Source organism: Myodes glareolus, chromosome 18 (genome assembly GCF_982192425.1).
Source record: "Myodes glareolus chromosome 18, mMyoGla1.1, whole genome shotgun sequence".
NCBI classification, from domain to species: domain Eukaryota; kingdom Metazoa; phylum Chordata; class Mammalia; order Rodentia; family Cricetidae; genus Myodes; species Myodes glareolus.
In genome coordinates this window covers 36,538,535-36,564,140 of record NC_142043.1, presented here as the reverse complement: position 1 = coordinate 36,564,140, position 25,606 = coordinate 36,538,535, and the positions used below count along the sequence as shown (strand labels likewise).

At 34.8% G+C, this 25,606-nt stretch overlaps 1 protein-coding gene across 7 annotated transcripts in view; it reads left to right on the top strand.

Annotated features, from left to right (window-relative positions):
- The window catches only part of Rev1 (REV1 DNA directed polymerase), a 73,612-nt gene that overhangs the window by 27,445 nt on the left and 20,561 nt on the right, over window positions 1-25,606 (top strand). For 2 of the 7 annotated variants that reach the window (XM_085679539.2, XM_085679542.2), the window contains 6 exons: window positions 2,588-2,756; window positions 9,734-9,886; window positions 12,364-13,067; window positions 15,511-15,618; window positions 16,603-16,719; window positions 21,092-21,200. In XM_085679539.2, the coding sequence (XP_085535665.2) occupies window positions 2,588-2,756; window positions 9,734-9,886; window positions 12,364-13,067; window positions 15,511-15,618; window positions 16,603-16,719; window positions 21,092-21,200 (1,360 nt within the window). Of the gene's footprint in view, window positions 1-2,587; window positions 2,757-9,733; window positions 9,887-12,363; window positions 13,068-15,510; window positions 15,619-16,602; window positions 16,720-19,077; window positions 19,250-21,091; window positions 21,201-25,505; window positions 25,589-25,606 lie in introns of those variants that run through there. The other 5 variants (XM_085679541.2, XM_087898089.1, XM_048430272.3 and 2 more) reach the window with 5 other exon arrangements.

The following is a 25,606-nucleotide window of genomic DNA, read 5'->3' as shown; positions in this document are numbered from 1 at the left end:
CCGGAAATGGAACTTACTTAGATCCTTTCATTGCTAGTACATTATTAAACTGAACTGTCGCTTTGGCTCTCATTGTGGTTGTTGTGTTAGACTTTCATGGATAAGACTAAATTCCAGAAAGTAACAGTTTTAAGGAGGAAAGATGTTTGTTCATGGATTCAGAAGTTTTGGGAGAAACATGGCAGTAAGATGGCATGGGAGAGAAAAGCTGTTCCCTGTGGAGCTCAGGAAACAAAGAGAAGAAATAGAAAGGACATGGTGCCTTTCCCCAGTGACTATACGTCCCGGAACACTCTATCTCATAAAGTTTCCAATCTCCACAAGTAGTCCTACCAACTAGCTACCAAGTTTCTAGTGCACGGCTCTTCGGGGAGACATTTCATATTCACACTATGATAGCTTAATAGTATTGGACAATCTTTTATTGGTTCACTATTTTTTTTTTATCTTTCCTAAACCATCTTCATGTCAATTTTGGATTAGTAGCATTTTCTTTTTTTCTTTTCTTTTCTTTTTTTTTTTGTTATTTTGTATTTTGAAACAGGGTTTCTCCAAAGCTCTGATTGTCCTGTAACTTACTCTGCAGACTGGGCTGGCCCTGAACTCATAGAATTCTGCCTGCTCAGCTTCCTGAGTGATGGGATTAAAGGTGTGCCTCATCATGCCCAGCACATTTTTTTTTTTTTATTTTTTAAGAGCTCCCCCCTCCATAGTGTTTTTGTTTTTTGTTTTTTGAAAACATATTCTAGGTCTTACTGTTGTGCTTGTGGTTTGCTAATATCTTAGGGTTTTATTTTTTGTTTTTCATCTTAACATTGTTTTGCTTGGTCAGTATAATTTTAATAGTAAGTTTTAATTTAACCACTTTTTTAACTTTTTTTTAAAAAAAAAACTTCTAAGGTGCTGGCACACGCCTTTAGTCTGCCTTTAGTCTCCTTAGTCCCCGTACTCAGGAGGCAGAGGCAGGAGGATCTCTTGTGAGTTCAAGGCCAGCTTGGTCTACAATAGCTAGTTCCAGGACAGGCTCCAAAGCAGCACAGAGAAAACCTGTCTCGAAAAACCAAAAAAGAAAAAAAAAAGTTTGCTTTTTTCCAAATTTATGTTTACTTGTTGTTTGGAGGTTGCTTGTAGAGGTCAGAGAACAATTCTTAGGAATCAGTTGTTGTTCAGTTTATCGCGTGCATCTGTAGTCAGATTCAGATTGTCAGGCTTGATGCCCAGCAGAATTTAATGTGTACAGAATACCTTGCTAGGGCTAGGATAATAACCAGTGTTAGACCTGTAGATGGTAGAATCGACATCCTCACTATGTTTTCTAGACAGTGAATTTTCTCCCCCAACTTACTCTATTTTAGTTGATTGAAAAAAATACTTTAGACTCTCTTTGAATACTAGGAAATATGTTTGAAAAGATGGTTGGGTTTTGCAATAGATGATCTGAAAGTTAAGTATGAACAAAGGGAAAAATGCATTGGAAGCCTTTGAGAGTTAAATTGGTGTTTTTTTAGTGATGATTAAAGGCGTGATAATCTTTCTTGGATTCTTGCTCTTAAATTATAATCTTTGTCAATATGATAAATCTGACTTGCTCAGCTTTTATGAATCTATCTTTGTACTTGTAAAGTTTTGTTTCTGTTCTTAGCCTCTGATGAAAATTTCCTTCACTGCTTTCCTGTGAATTGGTTTTGGGAGTTTCCATGAAGATCCATGGAAATCAGAGTTTTCCTTTCTCTAAGCCAGTCTATGGTATTTAAGTGGATGTCCTTACTGCTAGAAATACTTTGTTTGAAACCTGAGTTTCATATCTTTTCTTTCAGGAAAGCCCCTTTTGTGAATTGGTAGACTAGAGAGCACCCTGGAACCTTTGGTTTTCTGTTTCTTTTACTTTTTCTCTTAATGTGCTCATTCCTTCAAAGTGTTATTCCCTAAGGAATCCTTCTGTGACTGCCTTCCAGCTGTTGAGCCCTATTCCAGCCTTACCTGTGTTCATTACGTGTATTATACCAGACTTAAGCTTGTTTATCTGACTTCATGTTAGAGCGCACGCTTGAGTTGGCTTCTTAGAATTTCTTGGGCTTCTATAACAGAGTCATGATAAAAAAAAACAACTTAAAGAGATAGGGAAAAGGTATTTTAACTCACAGTATCAGAGAATTCAGTTTGGAGGGGTCAAGGCAGGAGAGCTGCCCCCAGGGTAGAGAAGACAGAGTGGTGGTGCTAGTTAATTTCTAAAAACATGAAACCTCAGTATAAAAAATGTTAAATGTTCTAAAATGTTTTAAACGTTTGCCTTATTAGTATTTGGTTCTTGTTTGAGGCCCATGTTTGCTCTTCTATATGTCACTTAAGAGTAGATGTTTTTGTTTTGGTGTCTCTTGCAGACAGGAGAAAGTAATGTGCCAAGGGAGCGTAGCTTTATCAATCACTCTGTTATTTTATCTCCCAGCTTTGTTAAATGGCAGCATAGCCAAGGAGAAAGTGAACTAATAATGTTCTATAAGCGTCCTATTTAAGGGAGTATTCAACTTAACATTCTGCCACCTTGTGCATTAAACTATTAATGTATTTTAATAATTTTTTTTAACAGATCCTTCTGCTGAGGAATTGAGAAATCTAATGATGTTGCATGGAGGTCAATACCATGTATATTATTCTAGATCCAAAACAACACACATTATTGCTACAAACCTTCCTAATGCCAAAATTAAAGAATTAAAGGGGGAAAAAGTAATTCGACCAGAATGGATTGTGGAAAGGTAAGTTTAATTGTTGGTTAAATTTTAGTTTAGTCAATTGAGTTCTTTAAAAATTACAGTGATTATTATTTCTGTTGTAAAACTGGCCCTACCTCTTAAAGGTTCTACCATTGAATAACATGTATCTGCCTACGAAGTCTAAACACAAGGTAATTCTTGGAGGGCATTTCAGATACAAAAATGTAGCCTCATGTGTTGCAGAATCAGAAGTCAGAAAGCAGAGGAGATAATACAAACAAGCCTTAGGAAGCAACTATGAGCAGGACTTGATCTGTTCAACAATATTTATGTACTTAGGTGTTAAGGCGGAATTCTTTGTACCTGGGAAGTACTAGTTAACAAAAATCCTTCACTCCCTCATGGAGCTTTCTTTCTATTGGGAGAGACTTTACAGTCAGTTTCATACAGAGTAAACTGTATCTTTTTTTATTGTGTGTTTATGTCGGTTAATTTTTGTCAACTTGACACAGGCTAGACCTTTGGGAACAGGGAACCTCAGTTCAGATATTCTCTCCATCAGATTGGCAATAGACAAATCTGAAACGTTTTCAGTTTAGTGTGAACTGTTCAGTTCCTGGGAAGTGGTCCTGGCATATGTAACAAAGCAAGAAACATTTTTGCATGGCCTCTGCTTCAATTCCTGCCTCCAGTTTCTGTCTTGAATTCCTGCCCTGACTTAACTTCATGATGGAAATAAGGTGAAATAACTCCTTCCTCCCCAAATTGCTTTTGGTTATTGTGTTTCTAACAGCAATAGAAAGCAAGCTAAGTAGTGTATAGTACTATTGCAACACAAAGAAATCTGTTTTGAAAAACAGAAACCGGCAGGGGTGGGGCTTGATAATAGAAAAAGCTATCTTTGGGCTCTGGGGACTCTGGGCATAAGTTTCGGATCATTTTTAAATTTAAAAATTCTCTATCCATATAATCTGGATTTAGAAACTTTATACATTTATTTGAAACCTTTGCTTCCTCTTTTGTAAAAGAATATGGGTGCCAAAGAGTTGGCTCAGCAGATAAAGGCCAAGCACCTAAGTTTGGTCCCAATGGATTCACATGGTAGAAGACAAGAACTGACTCCTGCAAGTTTTTCTTTGACACACAGACACACACTTATAACTACACACATGTGCACACACACACACACACTTAACTCTCTAACAAACATATAAAAACCTGATTTTATATATGTATCTGTTGTGGTTATGTGAAGCTACTGTCATTAACATATAGTCTGTAAACTGTTAAAACTTAGTATTTAAATTCTAAAAGTTCAGAAACTTTTACTACTAGAAAGTGAGTCATATCTAGCAGAATAAGAGGTCTGTAAATTTTGGGGAAATTAAATGTGAAGGCCTCTCCCTAGACCATCCCACTCAGACATCCCTTCTCGTGTTGTGTTCTGTAATGTAGGATTGAAAATCGTGACTTTTAGCCATGTGTCTCCTTATAGTACTAAATCAGAGTAAGAAATTAGCCTCACTCCAGAGAAGAAATGGTTTGTCACAGGCAGTTCTGTTTTTCTTCCATGGCTAGATTTTGAATCTGAGTTTGTAATACCTTCATTTCAAAAGATGGAGGGAAACTTGACAGTAAGAGAAACAGGGATGAGAGAGCTCTTGCTGAGTGGGGCTTTTTCTGCTTACAGTGATATTTTTCATTATTATGGTTATTTTCTTTTCATCAGCCCTTGCTGAATACAGCTAAGAAGATACCACAATAGGTAAAGCAGCTGGGATGTTGTTACGTATTTTAAAACAGGGTTTTATTAAGATTTGGAATTAGTGCTCAATTATCTTTTTAAATGACTGTAAGTGACTTAGATGGCCTGTTGGTCTCATTTTTGGATAAGAAGGTAAAGTAAGTCAGTAGCCCAAGAAATAGAGCTAGATTTAGAATTCGAATTTTCTGACTCCTGTGTGTTTGTCTAATCTACACCATACCATTTATCTGGGCTTAGAATAGAAGAGTAGACTCTGGGTAACTGGATCATTTTTCACATGTATCTTATGTGTGAGTGCATCAATCTTAACTATATACAGTAAATCCCAAATGTATGTCATTATAACATAAGATAGATTTGGTTAAATTTTAGAACTTTTATTTTTGTACACTAATTGTGGACATGTTGATCTCAGCAGCATATAAATAAGATTTTTTGTTACATATATTTGTTATTTAATGGCTGGTACATATTATTTCTATAATTGGTTTTTCGCTTTAACTTTGAGCAGTTTTAAAAGTGTTTCGAGTGTTGCTTTCATTAGAATCCCCTAAGTGTGTCATTAAACCTGAGCTAATACAGACGTGATTATAAAGCCTTGACTTCCAAGAGACAGGGGAGTCCTTTAATGAGAAGTCTGTACATTAAAGTATTCAGTTTTTCACTGGAATATTTGTCTTGCTGTTTCCATGAGACAAACTTAATGTGAACTTTGAAACGTAGTTTAGAGATGTTTTTATGACATATCCTACTGCTCCATCTACCTTGTCGTGTGCATTGAAGCACAATCGAAAAAGTTTGTCCTGTGCTTTACCGATTGACTTTGGTTCTCTTTGCTAGAATCTCTGTATTCTATTTTGTATCGTGGGAATCAATCTCCTGTGGTTAAGGGAGAGATGAAAGTGTTGTTTTATTTGAAGTTATGCCAACTCACTGCAGTTTGTTAGCAAGACCGAGTCCCAAGGTTTATCCTTTTTTTCCTCCTAAATCCTCAAGCAGTACTATATTAACTTTTTTATGTACTTATAATCATAATGTAGATTTTATACTTGACATGGATTAAAACTTGGGCTTGTAACTGTAGTCAATATAAATCTAAGTGTGTATTCCACATTTAATCTTGATGTACATTATTTTGCATCACTATAATATTAATCTGAGATTACTTATGCTAGATTAACACCAGTGTTTCAGGGTGTCTATCAACCATTTATAGGTGGTACCCTATTAGAAATTATGCTCTTGGAGCTGGAAGGTCAACTGTAAGAGTACTGGCTGCTCTCGTAACTTTAATTCCAGTTCAAGGCATCTGGCATGCTCTTCTGGCCTCCATGAGTACCGAGAATACATAGAATGCACATGCAGGTAGAGCATTCGTACACATAAAATGTGAATGAATAAATAAGTAAAATATATGTTCTCTTCATAGTATAAAGAATGAAGAAAACAATGTACTATATAGGACAAAGAGCAGGAAACTGTACCTATATTGTTCTTTTCAAAGCTTGTGATATCTTGATGTGTAACTGGAAAGTTTAGGTAATTGAGGGTTTGCAAAATGGATTGTAGACAGAAGTTTCCCAGTTCCCCAGCCCAAATAAACACACAGAGGTTTATATTAATTACAAACTATTTGGCCTGTTGTTCATGCTTATTACTAACTAGCTCTTACAACTGAAATTAGCCCACAATTCTTATTTGTGGCTTAGTATCTTTTCTTGCCTCCTTTGCGTCTGTCTGGTGCTTTTCCTCTTCCCAGAATTCTCCTGTTCTGATTGTCCTTCCTATACTTCCTGCCTGGCTACTTGCCAGTCAGCGTTTTATTAAAACAATGAGAATGACAAATCTTCACAGTATACAAGAGCATTATCCCACCGCACTGGATTTTAGTTTTGGATATATAAGGATTCTTAATGAGCCAGGTGGTGGTGGCGCATGCCTTTAATCCCAGTTCTTCAGTGACAGGTGTGTATGTGTGAGTTTGTGGCCAGCCTGGTCTACAGAGAAATCTTCTCTTATTTAGAGAGAGAGAGAGAGAGAGAGAGAAAGAGAGAGAGAGAGAGAACGATTGCTTAATAGTCAGGTAATTAGTAAAGAAGATGGTAGTTATTTTCTTGGTACATACTTAGACCCTTTGTTATCTGAAGTTTCCTTTTGAAAAAGGAACATTCATACCTGAATGACGTTCATTGATAGTTTTCTGATAGAGAATGACTACAAACATTGGCTAGATCTATATAACATTTGATTTGTAGAATTCTTAAATGTAAATAAAGCGCTGTTACAGATGCAGGGAATATTTTTTATTTTAATTTTTGAAAAAGTTTTCAAATTTGCTTGTAACGGCTTATTTAAAGTTATTGGCAGTTGATAAGGATCTGAGCCAGGTGGTGGTGGTGCCCGTATTTAATCCCAGCACTTAGGAAGCAGAGACAGGTGGATCTTTGTGAGTTTGAGGCCAGCCTGGTCTACAGAGTGAGTTCCAGTACAGGCTCCAATGATACACAGAGAAACCCTGTCTTGAACACCCCCCCCCCCCCCACACACACACAGATTCAGAAAACTGAGACACAAAGTTTACTTTGAGAGAAAATTTTATCCAGACTACGTGGAAGGTAAAACAGGAATCAGGACTCATTAAAGGTGGACCTGATATCTTGTACTTAAAATTCCAGCAGTCAGAGAGGCAGGAGGGCTTTTAGTTCTAGGCTAGTCTGTAGGAAAAAAAGGCTCATCTAAGTAGATAAATATTTAAATTTTCAGTGTATATGTGTGTGTGGTCTCTTGTATAGAAGTTAACACTCCTGAACATGGAGATCAGGAATGGTCAGGTTTGTTTAACTGAGGACCAGAATTTACTATCAAATGACATGGAAAACTCACTGTTGTAAGGAAGCATGTAGTAGCATTTTCTGTTAAGGTGAAGAGTATATAACCTCTTCTCTGATTTTAACATTTAGACTAATATTTAAACTCCTCCCTTTTTTCTTTTGTAAGAAGAGTTTATAATATAGAATTCCTTGTGTTTAAGTTAAGCAGAAAAACAGTAAGTATTAGATTAATTGATTAATCTTTGAGAAAAATATGAAAATATTGTGTTGCCTGTAAATGTACATGTTCATGTATGTTTGTGCATGTGTAAAAGGCTGAAAAGTTGATGTTAGGTCAGGAACATTAGAAGAAAGGCACCTTTTTTTTGTTTTGTTTTATACTTTAAAGACAGGGTCTCTCATTGAACCTGGGTGCCATTTCAGCTAGACTGGCTGATAGAAGATTCAGAAATCCTCCTGCCTCTGCCTTCCTAGAGCCAGGATTAGGAATGTGCACCACTGCAGTGAACTTTTTATGTGGGTGCTGGAGAGCCAAACTCAAGTAAGTCCTCATACTCATGTGGCCAGCACTTAAGACTGACCCCACTCGCTAGCTATACTACCTACCACTCCCTACTCGTATACATGGTGTGATTTATGTGCTATGCCTTTCTCATCACCCGTGATGAAAGGGGTAGAGGGTTATAAGGATTTCATTTAAGTACCTGTGCTTGAGGATGCAGGGAGTAGGTGAGTGTTCATAAATAAAACTGTAATTGGGTAAATCCATAGTTTGGCGATTAAGACCATAAGTTATAAAAGGGGAAATTGATTTGATAAAGAATAAAATAATAGCCATATGGTGGTGGTACACACCTTTAATCCCGACATTTGGGAGGCAGATGCAGACTGATCTCTGAATTTGAGGCCAGCCTGCTCTACAAAGTGAGTTCCAGGACAGCCTGGACTTTTACACAGAGAAACCCTGTCTCAGAAAACCTGGAAAGCAGCAACAACAAAAAAGAATAAAGTAATGCATGTCTAACTTCAGAATTTTTGGTTCTGGTATTGTTTTTTAACTTGCAGTTTTGATATAATTTGATAATCCATTTAGTTAAATGAAACTTAAAATATGTTATAGCTGTATGTTCTTTACTGTTGTGATTTAGTAGTTTTAACATTTGGATATAGTCTGCAGTACATTCAGTAGGATTATTAAATATATCCCAGTATAATTACACAAAGGCCATAGGCTGTACAGATACTTAGTTTGATTTGTAGAGTGTCTCACAAGGGTGATATATACTCCTGTGTTTTAGTTGTTGGGTCAGTTTTAAAAATTGGTTGACACAGTTTAGTTATTTCCCACAAAGTTTGCTTTCTTTCAAGCTATGCTGAAGGTAGAAGAAAACTTTTAAGAAAATAAAATCGTTGAAACTCTTTGATTCATGAGATAAAAGTTTAATTTGTTTTTTTTATTATTTTTCCTAAATAATTTTAAAAGAAAGTTCTTTAGTATGTATTTTGTTTTATAAACCAGACTTACTGGGGAAAAAAAAAAAACCGTACACCTAGCTGAAATGATGTCTCATGTTCTAAGGCTTTTTCCACCAAGTCTGAGTGTGATCCTTATGCCCACGTGGTGGAAGATCAGAACATAACTCCACCTAAAGGTGTCCTCTGACTTCTGCTGAGTCTGTTAGTCTCAGTCTGTCTCTGTCTCGGTGTCTCTCCCCTCTCCCCTCATATGTAGTTTAAAAATAAAAGAAACATTTCCTAATACTTAAAAATCCACTTATTTTAAAATAAACTTATTTGCCTAAACTAATTAGTTATTTAAAATTTCAGAGTGAAATGTTATTTTTAAAGATAGAGAGTAACCAGTATAACTCATAGCTTACTAGCAAGCAAAAAATCAATTTAAGACAACTTAATGAAGACACATGGTGGCCTATGCCTGCAATCCTAACACCTGGGGGGTGGAGCCAGAAAGAGCATAAGTTCAAGACCAGCCTGAACTACATAGGACTCTCGCTGCTTCAAGAAACAGATTAGTTTTAGCTTTAAATATAAAAGAAGTGTGCCAGTATCACTCAGTATTAGAGTACTAGAGTTCACTTACATTGTAGTCACTGTGTCTGAGCTGTAGAAACATGTTTCTGCCCTCCTAAAAATCATATCAAATAATTTTCCTTTACAACTCTGGTACACACACACACACACACAAATAAATTATTCATTATTGTGATATTGAAATTCTTTATTTTGTCCTGAAATTCTTTTAATTTTTACTTTTAATGTATCTAATATATATTAAAACCACTGAAATAGAAGAAATAAAATAGGAAACATGACTTGTTGCTAATGAAACCCTTAGCTCACTGACTTCTTGATGCTCATTTTCACCTATTCTGAAACTGATTGGTGTTGCCTTTTTGTTTCAGCATCAAAGCTGGGAGACTCTTGTCCTACATTCCATATCAGCTGTACAGCAAGCCGTCCAGTGCACAGAAGAGTCTCAACTTCAGTTCTGTTTGCAAGCCTGAGGAACCGGTGCCGGGTCCAAGCAATATAGCCAAACATCTCAACAACAGGGTGTAAGTTTGTGTAGATCTGAAAGCCAACAGAAAACGATGTTAGCAGTTCTGCAGAAGATAGAAGGGAATAATTATAAAAGCTGGGCATTCGGTTTTAATAATAGTCTTAAAATACATGCAGAGCTGTCTTTCCTATAAATTATCTAGTTTTGTAATGAAGTTTCAGAGGTACATTGCTAGTTTTTCTAGTTATACTAGATTCTCTTAGTACATCTCTTCATTTTTTGTGAGTTTTTATGAAAATAAGTATTTCCTCATAAGCAATTTTTTTGTATATTGTTAACTTTCCCCCAAAACCAGGTAATTGTACCAACTTATGCTCTGTGCATAGCAAAATAATGAAAATGCTTACATTTGCAGATTACTTTTGAAAAATTAAAAATTTGTTATTTTAAGTATGTAAATATATTAGCTATTGATTCTCAGTTATAGATGTAGAGTGACTCTAGACTTTATTATTTGGTTTTAAAAATATATAATGATTTAAGTTTTAATTGCAGTAATCTTGAGTTAATTGGTTTCACAGTTAAATTGTTGTATTGCCTAACTTGTACATCAAGTGGTTCATTATCACTAGTCTTCTCCTTTGCTATTAAATTGCTTGCTTAGGGAGCTGAATATATTTTTTTTCAAAAGATAAGGAATCTAACCTGGGAGGATCCATTATTACTGTCTTCTGTAATTTTTTGTTCTTGTCACTTGTTATTTAACTAGTGTTCATTTAGAACTCTACTCCAATTTTTTTATACACTTTAAACTGTGAATCTTCAAAATACTTTCAAAAAAATACACCAATAACATGATGAAAATCCACAAAATCCACATCTTGTTTTCCTTACCCCAGTACAAGTAGAAAATAGATTTCTTTTTAAATTTATTTCTGTTGACAGTTTTAGAATTTACCTTTTAAGATTTGTCTTCTTAATACAAGTACAGATAATTTTAGTTGCTTAAATATATGTTTCACTATATCTCTTACATAACTTTTCTAAATGTGCATTTGTCTAGTCTGGGTTATCAGCACAAAAAGAATATGTGTTATTAACCGTGTATTTTCTTCCCAGTAGTATGTGCATTTTTTTTTGTTGGATACACTACTATTGTGCATGTAAAGAGTCATAATGTTTCGATGCAGAAAACCTAGCAGTCAGTTTTTGTTCTGTTTTACTTACATTACTTTAGTTAACTTCTCAGAGTTTGGTAAGGGCTAGCTATAGTTTGCATTTTAAATAAATTTCGGCAGTTCTTCACTTCCTGCTCTATCCTCATGTTAAGGGGTAGGCTTCCTCTAAATAAGCTTTCTTTCGTTTCCAGTTTGTGTTCTTCTTTCACTGACCTTTTATGAGATTTGGATATACTCAGAATTGGGTACCATAGTCCATGAATGATACAGATACAGCCAGAGCCTGAGACAAGTAGAAATGGGTGGGGATTTATCTGTTTTTGCTTCCAACTTGTGTGATTTTTCCATATGGCCAGACCATCATTACTAATAAGTTAAAGTGACATTAGGGTGAAGACCTTAAGACAACATCTGGTGGTCCTGGTAATCTGCCCCTTAGTATGGTGTTGTGTGTGTTACCCCATTACCTGGAATCCACACTAATTGGAGTAAGCTGTAGACATTTAAAAGGATGAATCACTGATGAAATCCAGTCTTGGGTTTTGTTACTTAGATGTTTGTCTTCATTAACATTATTTAAAAATGCAGAGTAGCTAGGATATGAATTTAATATAATGTATGTCATAGATCCTGCATTTGTTAAGCCTGTGACAATATATTTGATTTAGATCGCCATTGGAGATCTGTGGCATCTAAATATACTTTCTTTTGGTTAGTTGTTCAAGTGTTGTCATTTTTCTTGTTAAAAATTGTACTGAGTTACTACCACACACTTGTTTCTTACACAAACCAGTTTGTGGTTGCATACGGTTATATCAGCTCTCATGCTGACTGAAGCTGACTAGGGTCAGGACTTTAATCCCATGTTCTGGTGTTGGCTTTACTGTGTTAGAGAATGACTTACTTGAAAACAATGTAAAACCAGGAGTAGAAACTCAGGTTAAACTTTTGTTCATTTTATGAAATGTAGATGTTGTTCACATAGTTTATAAATGACAGCTGTGTTTTGGGATTCAGAGGTGATCGGTTCTGGTTAGTTTCTGTGGGAAAAGTTACAAAACCAGTGGACATGCCTTTGCGTGCCTGTAATGTCAGTACTTGATAAACTTTAGACAAAGGCCGTTTAAGTAGTGGGTGTCTTAGACCCTATTTTCAAAAAAATGTTGAATAACAAAAAAGAAAGAAAGAAGATCTTGATTCTTTAGTTTGGCCACAAATTATCCTTTGTTCAAACAGAAATAATGTTTATGGTTTAACTTTTCAGTATTTAAGAGGGAAACAGTAAATCACAAAGAGAATTTGTATTTTAAGCTTTCAAGTTAGGTATATTAACTTAATTATTCTTACACTTTAGAAATCACATAATTAAGAAGATTGAGACAGAAAATGAAGTGAAAGCAAATGGACTGAGCAGTTGGAATGAAGAAGATGCAGATGGTGGTTTTAGTTTTGTGGATCTGGAACAGACATTTTCAGGAAGGAAACAAAATGGAATATCGCATCCCAGAGACACCTCTGTCATTTTTAATGGACATGCTCATAGCTCTAATGGTGCCTTAAAGACACAGGATAGCTTGGTGCCTGCGGGCAATAGTGTTGCTAGCAGGCTTTCTTTAGATTCTGCCCAGGAGGAGAAGAAGGCAGAGAAGAGCAGCACTGACTTCAGAGACTGTACAGTACAGCAGCTGCAGCAGAGCACCAGAAAAGCAGATGCTTTGCGGAGTCCACACAGAACTAATTCCCTCTCACCTTCTTTGCACAGTAACACTAAAGTCAATGGTGCTCACCACTCCACTGTCCAGGGGCCTTCAAGCACAAAAAGCACTTCTGTCCTGACTCTTAGTAAGGTAGCGCCTTCAGTGCCATCGAAACCATCAGACTGCAATTTTATCTCAGATTTCTATTCTCGTTCAAGACTGCATCACATCTCAACATGGAAGTGTGAATTGACTGAGTTTGTCAATACCCTACAAAGACAAAGTAGTGGTATCTTTCCAGGAAGGGAAAAGTTAAAAAAAATGAAAACAGGCAGGTCTTCCCTTGTTGTAACTGACACAGGTAGATACTAAAATTGTTTTCTTCCAAACAGTTATATTTGATGATTTTATTCTGATGTTTTCATTAGTATTCTAATCGTTACAAACTTAATATAGAAAAACTTCCAGGAATGCCAGGTTATGTAAGTTACAGTAAGTATGACAGAAAACATTATTATTTTTATGTTGGATTTAATTGTGGATAACTGAAAATGTTATCAGAACTGGGATGCTGTCAGAACTGGGATTCTAAGTATTCTTTCCTCATGTAGACAATATATTGTTTAAGTTTTGAACTGTATGAATATAACATTTTATATTCCATGCCTAATCTCCTGTGAGAATGAAGTTGTTTGGTAGGGATAATTATGAATTTCTCAAAGCTTACTTCATAATACATTTTTAAAAGTTAAACAGTGACATAACCATTGTACTAGAGTGGTAAACGTAGTGAGATTGTTTTCACATCTATATAGACTGTTTATTATTTGTGTGTGTGCTTAAAAATTGTCTCCAGCTCTGACAGGAAGCTGTTCTGTGACAGGCATTACTAAACTAGAGTCTAGTTTAGACCTGGTTTGGAGTTTTAGTTGTTTTTGACAAAAGGTTTGACTTTTCTTTTGTGGGCATGGAACAAAGAAAGTTCCAAGATTATGTGATAATAATCTTTTATAACTGTGGAAAGGGAGGCATAAAGAGAAAGATGCTAATGGTGTTTTAGAGCCATTTGAGTTTTCATTGCTGTTATATTTAATTGTTTGATATATTCCAACATGTTTTTAGTCAAAATGATTTTTCAGTATTTCTAAAATATTTCAGAATGTCATAGGTGTTAGATTATGTATGTCTTGATCCTTATAGCCTGAAGGTCACTTTATTTTGAAAGCTTTAAAATACCTTTATGAATTAGATCCATTAATGGGAATAAATTCATAACTTTTATGTTGTAAGAAAACATTTGGTAGGTATTTGGTTTATACATTCTGTATCTCTTGACTATTTAATACTGTTTTTAGTTGTTTACCTTATGCTTCATGATATTTTTATACCATAGAATTGTGATTATTGTTTGCCTAACATATTCAAGGCCCTAAATTTGATACCTAGAACTGGTAAAGAAAGATTGTGATTGTGAAAACCTACTTGATAAATCTTTCTGAATGTAGCATAGAGGATGGCAGGGAAGAGCAAGGGTTTGAATTACATCGCTTAGCCTGAATCTAAATCCTTACTCTGCTAATTTCTGCAGCAGGAACATGCATTGGTATTTGCCTTTCTTGTCTGTTTCCTCTTTGCAAGAGGAATGATAGGAATCAGTGATGTCCAACTTATGAGTTGTCTGCTTAAAGATAACATGAAGAAAGATTCAGTGCCTTGCACATAGTGATGAGTTAATACGTGAAGTAGCACAATTGCTAAGGAGTAAGTTTTTAAAAAACCTATCATAAGCTGATAATCAAGAATATTCTCTGAGATCAGAACTTTTTGCAAGCCTGCCGTTCTTGGATTTAGGCAGGAGTAAGTTTTTTTAAAAACCTTTCATAAAGCTGATAATCAAGAATATTCTCTGAGATCAGAGCTTTTTGCAAGCCTGCCGTTCTTAGATTTAGGCACTCTTATATATTGGAGTACCAGGATGAGTAATAGTAATAATGTTAAAGTAATACTGTCCTAATAGTTGGGTTATAATAACCCTTACAAATACATCTTAGGTTATTCAAAGCTATTAATCGTCCGTATGAGATAATATTTATTTTCATTTCCATAAAGTAATAAACATGCTGCTGAGCTAGTAACATCTAATGGTGTAAGAAAATTCCTTTTGTATGTAGGTTTTTGTTTTATAGATGACTATTTGAAGCATGTCTATTTAGAACAGCAGCATGATAATTAAGAGTTTGGGAAATCATACTGTATTTAAATCCCAACATGGGTGCTCCCTGATTGTGGAACTTAAATGTATAAAAGGTATAAAAGGTTGGTGTGATAGTAATTTCTACCCATAATGCTTTGAGTATTTAGATTAACCCCTGTAAACTTTTTATATCCTCACACCTGCGAGGAGCACTGGGAGTTGTAGTAGCCACTATAATAGTTGTTCCATTAAATATTGTTTGTAGAATGTGAGGAATGGAGCTCATCAAAGGCTACTTAGCTACATGTAACTAAGTAACTGTAGGTACCAAAATGGTTCAAATAATCATAGATTTATCTAAAAATCTGATTTTAAGATAAGACTATTACAAAATAGAATTACTATGGTATTGTTTGACTTGATTTAAAATTAGGTTAGAAAAGTAGAGGAATTGAAATTTGTCTATTGAGGTGGTACAGAGGTGTTCCATGATGTATTCTATGTTGTGTTAAGATGCCATTCTTCTTAAATATGATTTTTAAAATTAACTAGACTTGCTTTTAATGAGAATAGTTAGTTTTGGGTTTGAATGTTCTTTTTTTCTTTCTAGGCAATATGTCAGTATTGAGCTCACCCAGACATCAGAGCTGTGTAATACATGTTGATATGGATTGCTTCTTTGTATCAGTGGGTATACGAAATAGACCAGATCTCAAAGGTCTGTATTCTTGTTTGTTTTAAGAAAATTGATACATTGTTATGAATATATATATATTAGGATATATGTATTAATTGATAACAAAGTGTTCTTTGAAAAATACTTTGATTTTTTTTCCTTGTTTAGATCAGTTTCTTCAAATTGAATGGAAATTCTTCCATTATCAGAGGTATAGGAAAATTAGAAAACCTCTGCTTGATATAAGTTGAAATCTCCAGAGAAGACTATCTTAAACTAAGACTCTTTTATCTTGCATAGATGGGGGTCTCTGCATATCCCCCCTTTTTTTATTGTTACCTGGAATTTTGTGATATTCTTCAGACTTGCAGTTATTTATCCTGTTCAAATAACTCCTCCTTGATGGAAGTAAACATTATAAAGCTGGGAACTGAAAATTCACATTTGGTTATTTGTAATATTTTGACAGCTATATATGAATCTTTTATTTCTTTTGCATTAAAATTAAAAAGACAAGTACAGATGTTGATCCTATTTATACCAGAACTATAAAATTCTGTTTATAGTTTGTCTTTCATTGTCCACCCCTACAATCTGAACCTGGGATCTGTGTTGCCTGTTTTACATTGTAAGAAATCAAAAGCTATGAATAACTGATTATTGCTTTTAGGTTGAGTCAGTTTATTAAAAATGTCAGTAGGGCCATGCTTGGTGGCACAGCCTTTCAGAAGCAGGTGGATCTTTGTGAGTTCATGGCCAGCCTGGTCTACATAGAAGATTTCAGAACTACTTAGAGAGACTTTGTCTTAAAAAAAAAAAATGTCACCAAAATTGTCCCTTTTGGGAGCTAACTAAAACCCTTAGGTGATACGAGATAGTAGTGGGTATATTATAGCTTTTTCAAGATTTAATACCTAAGTAATTAAAGGAAAAAAATTAATGTAATTAAAATCCCATGAAAAACTTCTATTCCATGTTCTTAACATTCTTTTGAACTTAGAAAACAATTTAATCTTTTTCTCACAGGAAAACCAGTGGCTGTTACAAGTAACAGAGGCACAGGAAGGGCGCCTTTACGTCCTGGTGCTAACCCCCAGCTGGAGTGGCAATATTACCAGAATAAAATCCTGAAAGGAAAAGCAGGTACAAACGAGTTCTTTGAAGCCATAATGCTCCTATGGATGACTTCTGGATATTACTGTTGGTATTGGTGTTTTAGAAGTAACAACAGAATTAGAATAATTAGCTCTTTACAAGTTTGAAGGTTTTAAGGATGCTAGTGACAACTTGAATCAAACCAAAACCTGAATCTCAACGGTTTATTGTTTGGCTTTCTGAAACTGGATGATGGTGTTCTTGGAATTCAGGTGTGAATTTTAAAACAGTTATTAAATCTGCTAGATTGGGAATGAAAGTCATGATTGTTTTGTGGGAACTTTGATCTGGACTTGCGGTATTAGCCATTTGGCTTATGTTACAGTGAAGACCCTGAACTTTGTCTTCTTCAGTATTCTTAGAATTTAAAGCTAGGTACAGTGTATCTAATACCAGCATTTGGGAGATGGTAGTGGACAACTGATGCTTTCAAGGGAAGCCTAGAGAGCAGGGAAACCCTGAATTAAGAAAGAAGACAGGCCTCTATTGGAATCATAATCTAAACGCCAGCCAGGACTATTCTTTATTTGATTAAATCTGTTTATTAAAAGAAACATTTTCATAGCTGTCTTGGAAAATTATTCTCGTCATAATAATATCTTTTTTTTTTAAAATTGCCCCTGCCTTAAAGTTCCAAAGAGTAAGAAAAAAAGTCTTTCACATTGATTGGTTTCCTTGTGGAATATCTTGTGAAAACACAATTGAAAAAAATTCTCTTAGGAAAACATTAACCAGAAGAGAGACCTAGAGCTCAGTAGGAAGGATCTAGTTTGGTTTATCCCGGTCACTTCAGTTCCCTGTTTTGTCAGATATAAAACATTGGACACACGGATGCTAATGAAGCAAGAGTAGAGTCTGGACATCTGAATTTCTTTTCTGGAATTAGTCTTTTTGTTGATTGTGATCATCTGCTTACACAGTGTACATTGGAAAGGGTAATGGTAGACATTTACTTTTTAGATGTTCCCATTTCTCAAGTTTCCTATGGCTTTTATTAGTTGGTACATGTTCTCAGAGATTTTTGAGATTCTTGTGTTTTGTGTCAGTAGATTGTGGGGTAACTTACTGCACTTGTTGAGGCTTCGCTTCATGGTCTGTGGTTAGTTTAAGTGAAGTTTTATAAAAGGTTTTATTTTTTTTCCTGTATTTTCTTTGTGGTATTATTAAAAAGATAAAACAAAACCAAGAAATATGTAGCTGAAGGAAATCACAGTCCTTGTCACATTGAATACTTAGCGAACAACTACCAAAACAAGAAAAATTTCCCAGATGTGTATATTTGGTGGCATTTCTAAGTTCCATTTTGCTCAGATTCTGTTGGGTAGAATCTAAGCCTGCTGCTTATTTAAGCAGTCTGCATCTAGATTTTGACCTTGGCAGGCGCTTGTTCTTTGAAAGTAACAGGGAGCTTGTCTTCTTTTGTCTTGCCTTCTATCACTGTCTGGTCATACATGATTTTGCAGCAGAATATTTTCTTTGGTTACTTAATTATCTTCATCTTTGTAGCCACCAGATTTTCAGTATTTTAGAAGCTTTTTATAATTCATATCTCCTTCACTTCTGTGCGTGGTACACCAGAAGCCAAATATTAGAGAAAATGTTTAAGTTCCACTTGCCATTGAAAATTCACAAAACAGATTTTCCTCTCCTTAGAAAAAGTGACTATATTGCCTTGATACTCTTGTTTTAACTTGATGATATTCTTTTTTTTCTTAAGCCCTTTGACTCATTTGAAGCTTACAAAAATATTTTCTGTACATAAAAGAATTGTCTTTATTAAGATTACAGCCAAACCTGTGCCCAGAAGAACTTGTTTTCCAATGCCTTTGTTCCACTTTTCCTGATCTCTCTTTCTCCGGGTCATTATTAGACATAGTACCAAAAATAAAAGTACTAAAGATTAGTATAGAAGCTAGACTCTTTGACTTTTACGTACTAGCTTTGTAATAATCAGTTCTAATGTTTTGACTTGTGTGGTTAGGTTAGACAGATACTACAACAAAAAAGAAGCATCTTAGTCTTTTGGAAACTGATTTCTTGTTCCTTATATTCAGAAACTAAGTCAGTGTAACTAGGGCATTTCATTTCATCCGTCTGTGACTTCCTTTGTAAGCTGTTTCCTGAATCATCTCATTGATGATTTCATTCAGAACCATTTAAGCTCTGCACTTCGTGGTAGGGGCCTTTTACCCCTTCCTGGACTCCCAGGATGCAGATGTTTTCTATCCCTTCAACAGCTTCAGTTTTCATTCTAAAGAGCAACAGTTGAAAAAATCGTATTAGTCATAGATTTATTCTCAGCGATTTCTTTTTCACAGACTTGTGTCCTGGCCTCTGATTTCTCCAACCGTTCCTCCACATTCTCCATGTGCCCGTCTAGTTTGTCAAGTTTTGATCAGCAGTTCTCTACTTTGCCCTCCAGTGAGGACAGTGTGTCCCTGCATTTCCCTGAATCTCACATGAAGCAACTCACTCCGCTGTTGGAGAGACCCACGCACTCTGCTGCACTGTGGAACAGGTCAGCCAGCCCAGTGAAGAGGAACACCACGGTGCTGCCTCTCAGGCCAGGGCATTGGGGGCGCATGGACCACACTCTGTTCTCACTTCAAACATGAGCTATCTGTAATTTCCAAATGAGATGCTTAGGCTAAATAGTCCTTCAAATATAAGGGTCATGTAACTTCCTTTCAAAGCATAATTCTTGGTTATAACTTTGAAAGAAAGCAGACTGTGGCTGTGGTCTTTGGTTAGTGGCACCCTCTGTTGGTCTGTTACTGACAATCCTTAAATTCTTACAGATTAGATAATGGACTGTTGCAGAAGCACTGAATAATCTACTCACTTTCTGTCTTGAGTTTGTAAGAGAGTGGCCTATATTATTTACATTTGACCAGAAATCATAGCTTGCATTGCGTATTCTTGTTTTTATTTTTAGATGCAAGTAGCATTTAACTCCCACCAAGATACCAATTCTGAGTTTGGCTTGTATTCATGGTGTTCGTGTATAGGTGCTAGAATCTGGAAATAATTGTTTGGGTTGCATATTGGGTGAAAATGTTCATGGTAATTAGTCAGATAAGGAAGAGTTATGGTAGCCTATAAAGCCAGATATTGTGTTGTGTTTCCTGGTGGTATAATAGGTTGACTGTTTCTTCATGGAGCATTGAGACTCTCAAGTAAATGGAAAAGAGGTACTGAGTTTGTTGACTTTGTCTCATTATGGTATGTTTTTTTGGAATTAACTAAAACAGTAGGTTTGGATCTTGCTTTACTAACAGTTGTTTATAGAGTAGAGACATGGCTGAGATTGTGTTTTAAGAATGTTGATGTTTTTTTATTAAGTTCAGTAAAAGCAAACTTTATCTTTAACCTGATAGTATTATCCAAAGATGTATGACCAAAACTTTACTCATCTACTTCTCAATATTAGTAATTCTCATTATGCTTCAGGTGTCATGCATGCAGTCAGTAGGCTCTCTAGGGCATGTACTTTTATATGCTTAGGTGAAATTGTATATTGATTTGGATATTAGAAATGTTGGTGAACTGTTGTTCTGTTGGGGCAAGAATTACCTAATTCTGTAAAACAGTTACTATTGATTATATTTGAGCTCAAGTTTTTTTTTTTTAATTGAAGTTACAATTGTTAAAAGTAGAAAATAATGCTGAGGCTGTTTTTACCTGATGTGTTTAAAAGAAAAACCTTGAAGTTTAATATGAACTATCTTTATAGTATATGAAGATATATTTACATAATATATATGTATTTATGTACCTGCATGTCTATATTTATATCATATATAGATAAGATCATCTGGTTACACTGGCTTAATTTCTGAATTTGAGGAACAAGAAACCAAAGTTTCTAAAAAAGGATTACTAAGTAATTGTTTAATCACATGGCTGGCAGAAATTTGATTTCTCTTTGACATAATTAGTTTTAAGTTCTGTAGATAGTTCTCTTAGGAAATAACAAAAATCATTCCAAGAATCTTGTATTTTCTGTTAACTTTTTTTCGTTACAGTGAGGTACAAAATTTTCCAAAAGCAGGGTTGGGAGTTTATTTCCCTGATCACTTTCATCCTTACCTACCCTGAACAACTGTGTTTTACAGGATAACAGGATATTTTACATTTATTAAAACAGAATACTTTGAATTTATTTTATATTTTATTTGACTGTTGCTGAAGAATATAATGCAAAATTTTTTTTAATAGTTTTGTAGTAAATATAGAAATAATACCAATTCAAATAGGTGTTTGGAACTTTTTAAACACTTGCATCTTAAAATAATAGAAAACATTTCTTTAATAAAAATTAAGGAAAATAAATTTTTAATGTAATAATTTTATTTTAAAGCAGATATACCAGATTCATCAGTATGGGAGAATCCAGATTCTGCACAAACAAATGGAATTGATTCTGTTTTATCAAAAGCTGAAATTGCTTCTTGTAGTTATGAAGCCAGGTATGTAGAAGCTAAGTGAGTTCTAATTCTCAATGAATAGTTAATTATTTTTGTATACTTTAAGTCTTGTAAGTCAAGCCTGTGATTTCAACATATTAGATATGTATTATGAAAAGAAATATTTTTAGCATGAGTCCCTTCATTTACATTACCATGATAATTATTTTAAATAATGTAATAGTTTCTCATGATAGATCCTGCAATGGAAACAAAAAGAAATTAGGCATTGTCATTTTTAATTGTCTTTCAGGCATAAATTGAAAGTTAGATTTTTTTTTTTTAAACTGGTGTTGATAGACCTTAGTAATTCAGTTCTTTCTTGTTACACATAAGAAAAATTTCTTACATTTTAAAACCGATAATTGCTGGGAGAGATGGCTCTGCAGTTAAGAGCAGTTGTTCTTGCAGAAGACTAAGGTTCAATTTCTGACACCCACATGGTAGTTCACACCTGTCCATAACTTCATTTCCAGGAAATCTGGTTCTTCTGGTCCTTGTGAACATAAGGTGCACATGTGGTGACAGGCATACATTCAAGAAAACACACGAAAATAAAATTAAGTTGAAACTTGATTACCTTTTAAATCAAATAATTTCCTTCTATCAGACATTCTCATTTCAACTTAGTAAGAATGTGTAGATTTGTTACCAGTAACTTTTGTGTAGGCAATTATCTCTCAATCTGAAACCATAATTATATCTGCCTTTTTAATATGAGAGGAGTACACTTGGGCTCCTTATATGTCAGAAAGTTATGTAAGGGTCAGTGAGACAGCTCAGTGGTTAAAGAGGCCCCGCAAGTATGATGGCCTAAATTCAATCTCCAGAAATTCATAGAAAGAAGAGAAATTGATGCCTCAGAATTGTCCTCCAGCATCCACAGGCTTACCAAGGCTTGTATGCCTACATATACACATCATCTACATAATTGTGATGAATGAAAATTTAAAAATAATAGTTAGAAAAGTAGGAGTAATAACTACTTATTAGAGGAATCTTTTTTCTTTTTCAGTAATTGAACTCAGATAATTCACCTTTTTTAATATAGTGAGCACTCATGTATCATTGATATATATTAGAATTCAATAGTTGTGGGGAAAGGTGTTAAATTACTTATATTTTTCAGTATTTTTAAGTTTGGGGGTATTTCAGGAAGTCTGATATGAACATAAAATATTTGAACTCAACATAGTGTAGTCAGTTTTTTAAAATTCTTATAATTTTATTAAAATGCTATTTTACTAAATTAAATTATTCAAACATGCATAAATAAAAAAGCATGTTCTATTCTTACCTGTTTTATGCTGTGTCAAACATAAACTCACTAAGTTTACTTTTATCATGAACAAAACTGTTTTACTATTGTCAATTTATATGTGACCAAAAATATGAAACTTAACCTTTCTAATGCTAGTAAAGTGAAATAGAAATGCATTAGAATTGTTGGCAGTTGTTCTTAACCTAGGCAGTTCAGAGCTTAATGTATAGAGTGTATTAAATGGTAACCTGGCAACTAATAGGTAGACAGTTGTGATGGTGTCCAGGAGTGCATCCTTGCTAGTTGATAAAGGGAGAACTCGGGCCTTTTTAGGATCTTGGTCAACACCAGCTACTTCAAAGATGAATGCTGGATGGAAGTCCCAAGGTTTTGTCACAAGTAGATGTGGTCTCAATTCTGGTAGCTCTCTGAACTTACTGGTCTCTGTGTTTGATGGTATATTTGTATTGACCCACAGGTGGTGACTACCGCGCTGAAGATCAAAATAATAGGAGTTACAGTAGATTAGCACCAAGTACTTTGTGTCAAAATATCTAAGTGCTAGTTAAATAGTACATGTTTATTTGAAATTTGAGTAAAAACATGAAATGAGCTTGAGAACCAAAGCCAAGTAAACCCATGTCTGTACAATCACTTTTTTTGTCATTTTCTGTTTTCTAGAATGCTTTTTACAATGCATGTCTTCAAAACAATTTCTTACCCCTTTTCTAACCAAATTTAATAATTTTATCATAGAAATGTTTGAGATTAGAGTTATCGATTATGGAGATGGTCTAGTTGTATGCAGTGATGAACTTGACATAGAGAGTAGTGAAATTACAAAGAATGAAATGTGACTAGATGGTGGCCATCCCTCGACAGTGGAATGTGTCTGTAGAGATTACTGGATGCACTTTATGACACTATAGAGAGTCCGTGTTATACATGTTGAGAAGATAGATATGGTGAAGAAAATGAGATTTTTATTCTTAAGCCACAGATACGGTGGTGCGAGATGGTAATTCTAACACGTGGGAATCAGGCAGGAAAAGGAGTTCAGTGTCATTTTTCTGCTACATTCAAGGATGTACATTCTGTTGATTCAAGAGTGTACATTCTCTACATTCAAGGCCGTATCTCAAATATACCCCTCTAAAGGGAAAAAGAATTTTTTAATATGTTTTTGTAAGAATCTTTTACTGTTACTTAATGGTACAGATTTATGATATGTACTATATTGAATGAACATCAATAGTGATTTGGTGCTTTTTTCTTTTTATATTGTTTAATCCCACCCAAAAGAGTTCTGTCTATGCCGGGTGGTGGTGGCTCATGCACTTGGAAAGCACAGGCAGTCAGATCTCTGTCAGTTCAGGGCCAGCCTGTCTACAAGAGCTTGGCAGGCACCAAAACTACACAGAGAAACCCTGTCTCGAAAAACAAAAAGAAAAAAAATAGTTTTATCTTAGTGAAGCATATTGCAGTAAGAATGTGTACTGTGTACTTAAAATGGGACATTAATTCTATTTTGTAGCACATATTTAAAGTACAGCTTTGATAACTTACTCCATATGGATTTTAGTTAGGAGGAACACATGAATCATTCTGTTAAAGTCAAACCTCTTCAGAGTTTGTTTTATGATAGAGTATCATTGTATAGCTCAACTGGTCTGGAACTTTCTCAAAGTTCCAGCTTGAACTTGCCCTCAAAATCCTCTTGCTTCTGCCACCACGTAAGTGCTACAGTTTCACTGTGCATTATGACACCTGACAGACTTCTTTTGTGATTGCCTTTATTGGTTTATTTTCTGTGAAATGAATCCTAATTTTCTGAACGTACATCTACTTATGGGAAATGTATTTTTCCCTTAGTTATGTGAAGACTTCCTGGGTTTGTTTCTTTTGTTCAGAACTTCTTTCTGGTGTCCGGTGGCCTTAGACTTTGTGCTATGATGGGAGATGTAGCTCAGTTGGAAGAGTGCTTGCCCAGCATGCACAAGGCCCTGGGTTAGATCCTCAAATATAGCAAAAACTGGGTGTGGTGGCAGCACCTGCACTTGTCTAACACTTGCAAGACGGAAACAAATGGATCAGAATTTCCATCCTCAGCTATGCATAGAATAAATCCTCTGTGGAAAGTTGCTTGAGTACTTAAGTAGAAATAGCATATTTTTCTAAGTAACATCTTCGAAATTTTTTTATATATCAAATTTTTTAAAAGGAAATGAAAAAGAACATTTGTAGGATCATTGTAACATGTGCCTTTAAGACTGAGTTTTTAAAATTTGAATGTTGAACTTACATATTTTATAGCTATTTTACCAGTATTTTACCCTTTTTCAAAGCTAAGCTTTAGGGAAAAAAATTTCTAATTTTTTAATTATAAATTAAAGTTTTATTTTTAATTAAAAGGAATTATAAGTTCCCGTATACTTATCTAAACTATTGTATTGGTACTTCTCCATGTATGGATAAGCATTGGTTTATTAAGGCCTGCTGACTAACTCAGGTCATTCTGAGTAGATGCAAAGACATGCTCACAAGCGTCTGTCTGTTTGTGGAATACACCTAGCACCTTACAGAATGCTTGATGATGTCACTGCATGTAGCTAGCTTTTTCAGCTGCCTTTACTGTCACGTCATGGCTTCCTTTCCTAACATTGTTTGCTTCTTACTAGTTCCTCTGCCCATTTGACACTTGGTACTGAAATAGTTCATTACTTTGGTTTACATGAAAAAGTGCTTGTAGTTTTGTATTTGCCTCTGAATTAACTTGAGAGGTTTCTTAATTCTTTGTGGGTCTCAGTGGTGACCTGAAGGTTAGAGTAGTAATAGAAGACTGCTTATTCATTTGATCGTAGGCAAGAGACCAAGAAATAATTGTATGTTTCTTAAGCATTCATACCTCCAATTAAGTCCATACTTGGTAAATATTACTGAATGGATGTATGGAATAACCATGATCATTCTATGTAATATTGTGTAATCTGGTGAAACATTGCTTTATTTTGCTTGTGTTTTTTACTGTGATATTTTTTCTTGATTCTTTACAGAGTGATAAAATGGAATTTTACTAATTATGTATAATTCCATAATTGTAGTTTTATGCTGAATGCTCCAAATATCAAAGGTAATGTGGGGCATTGAG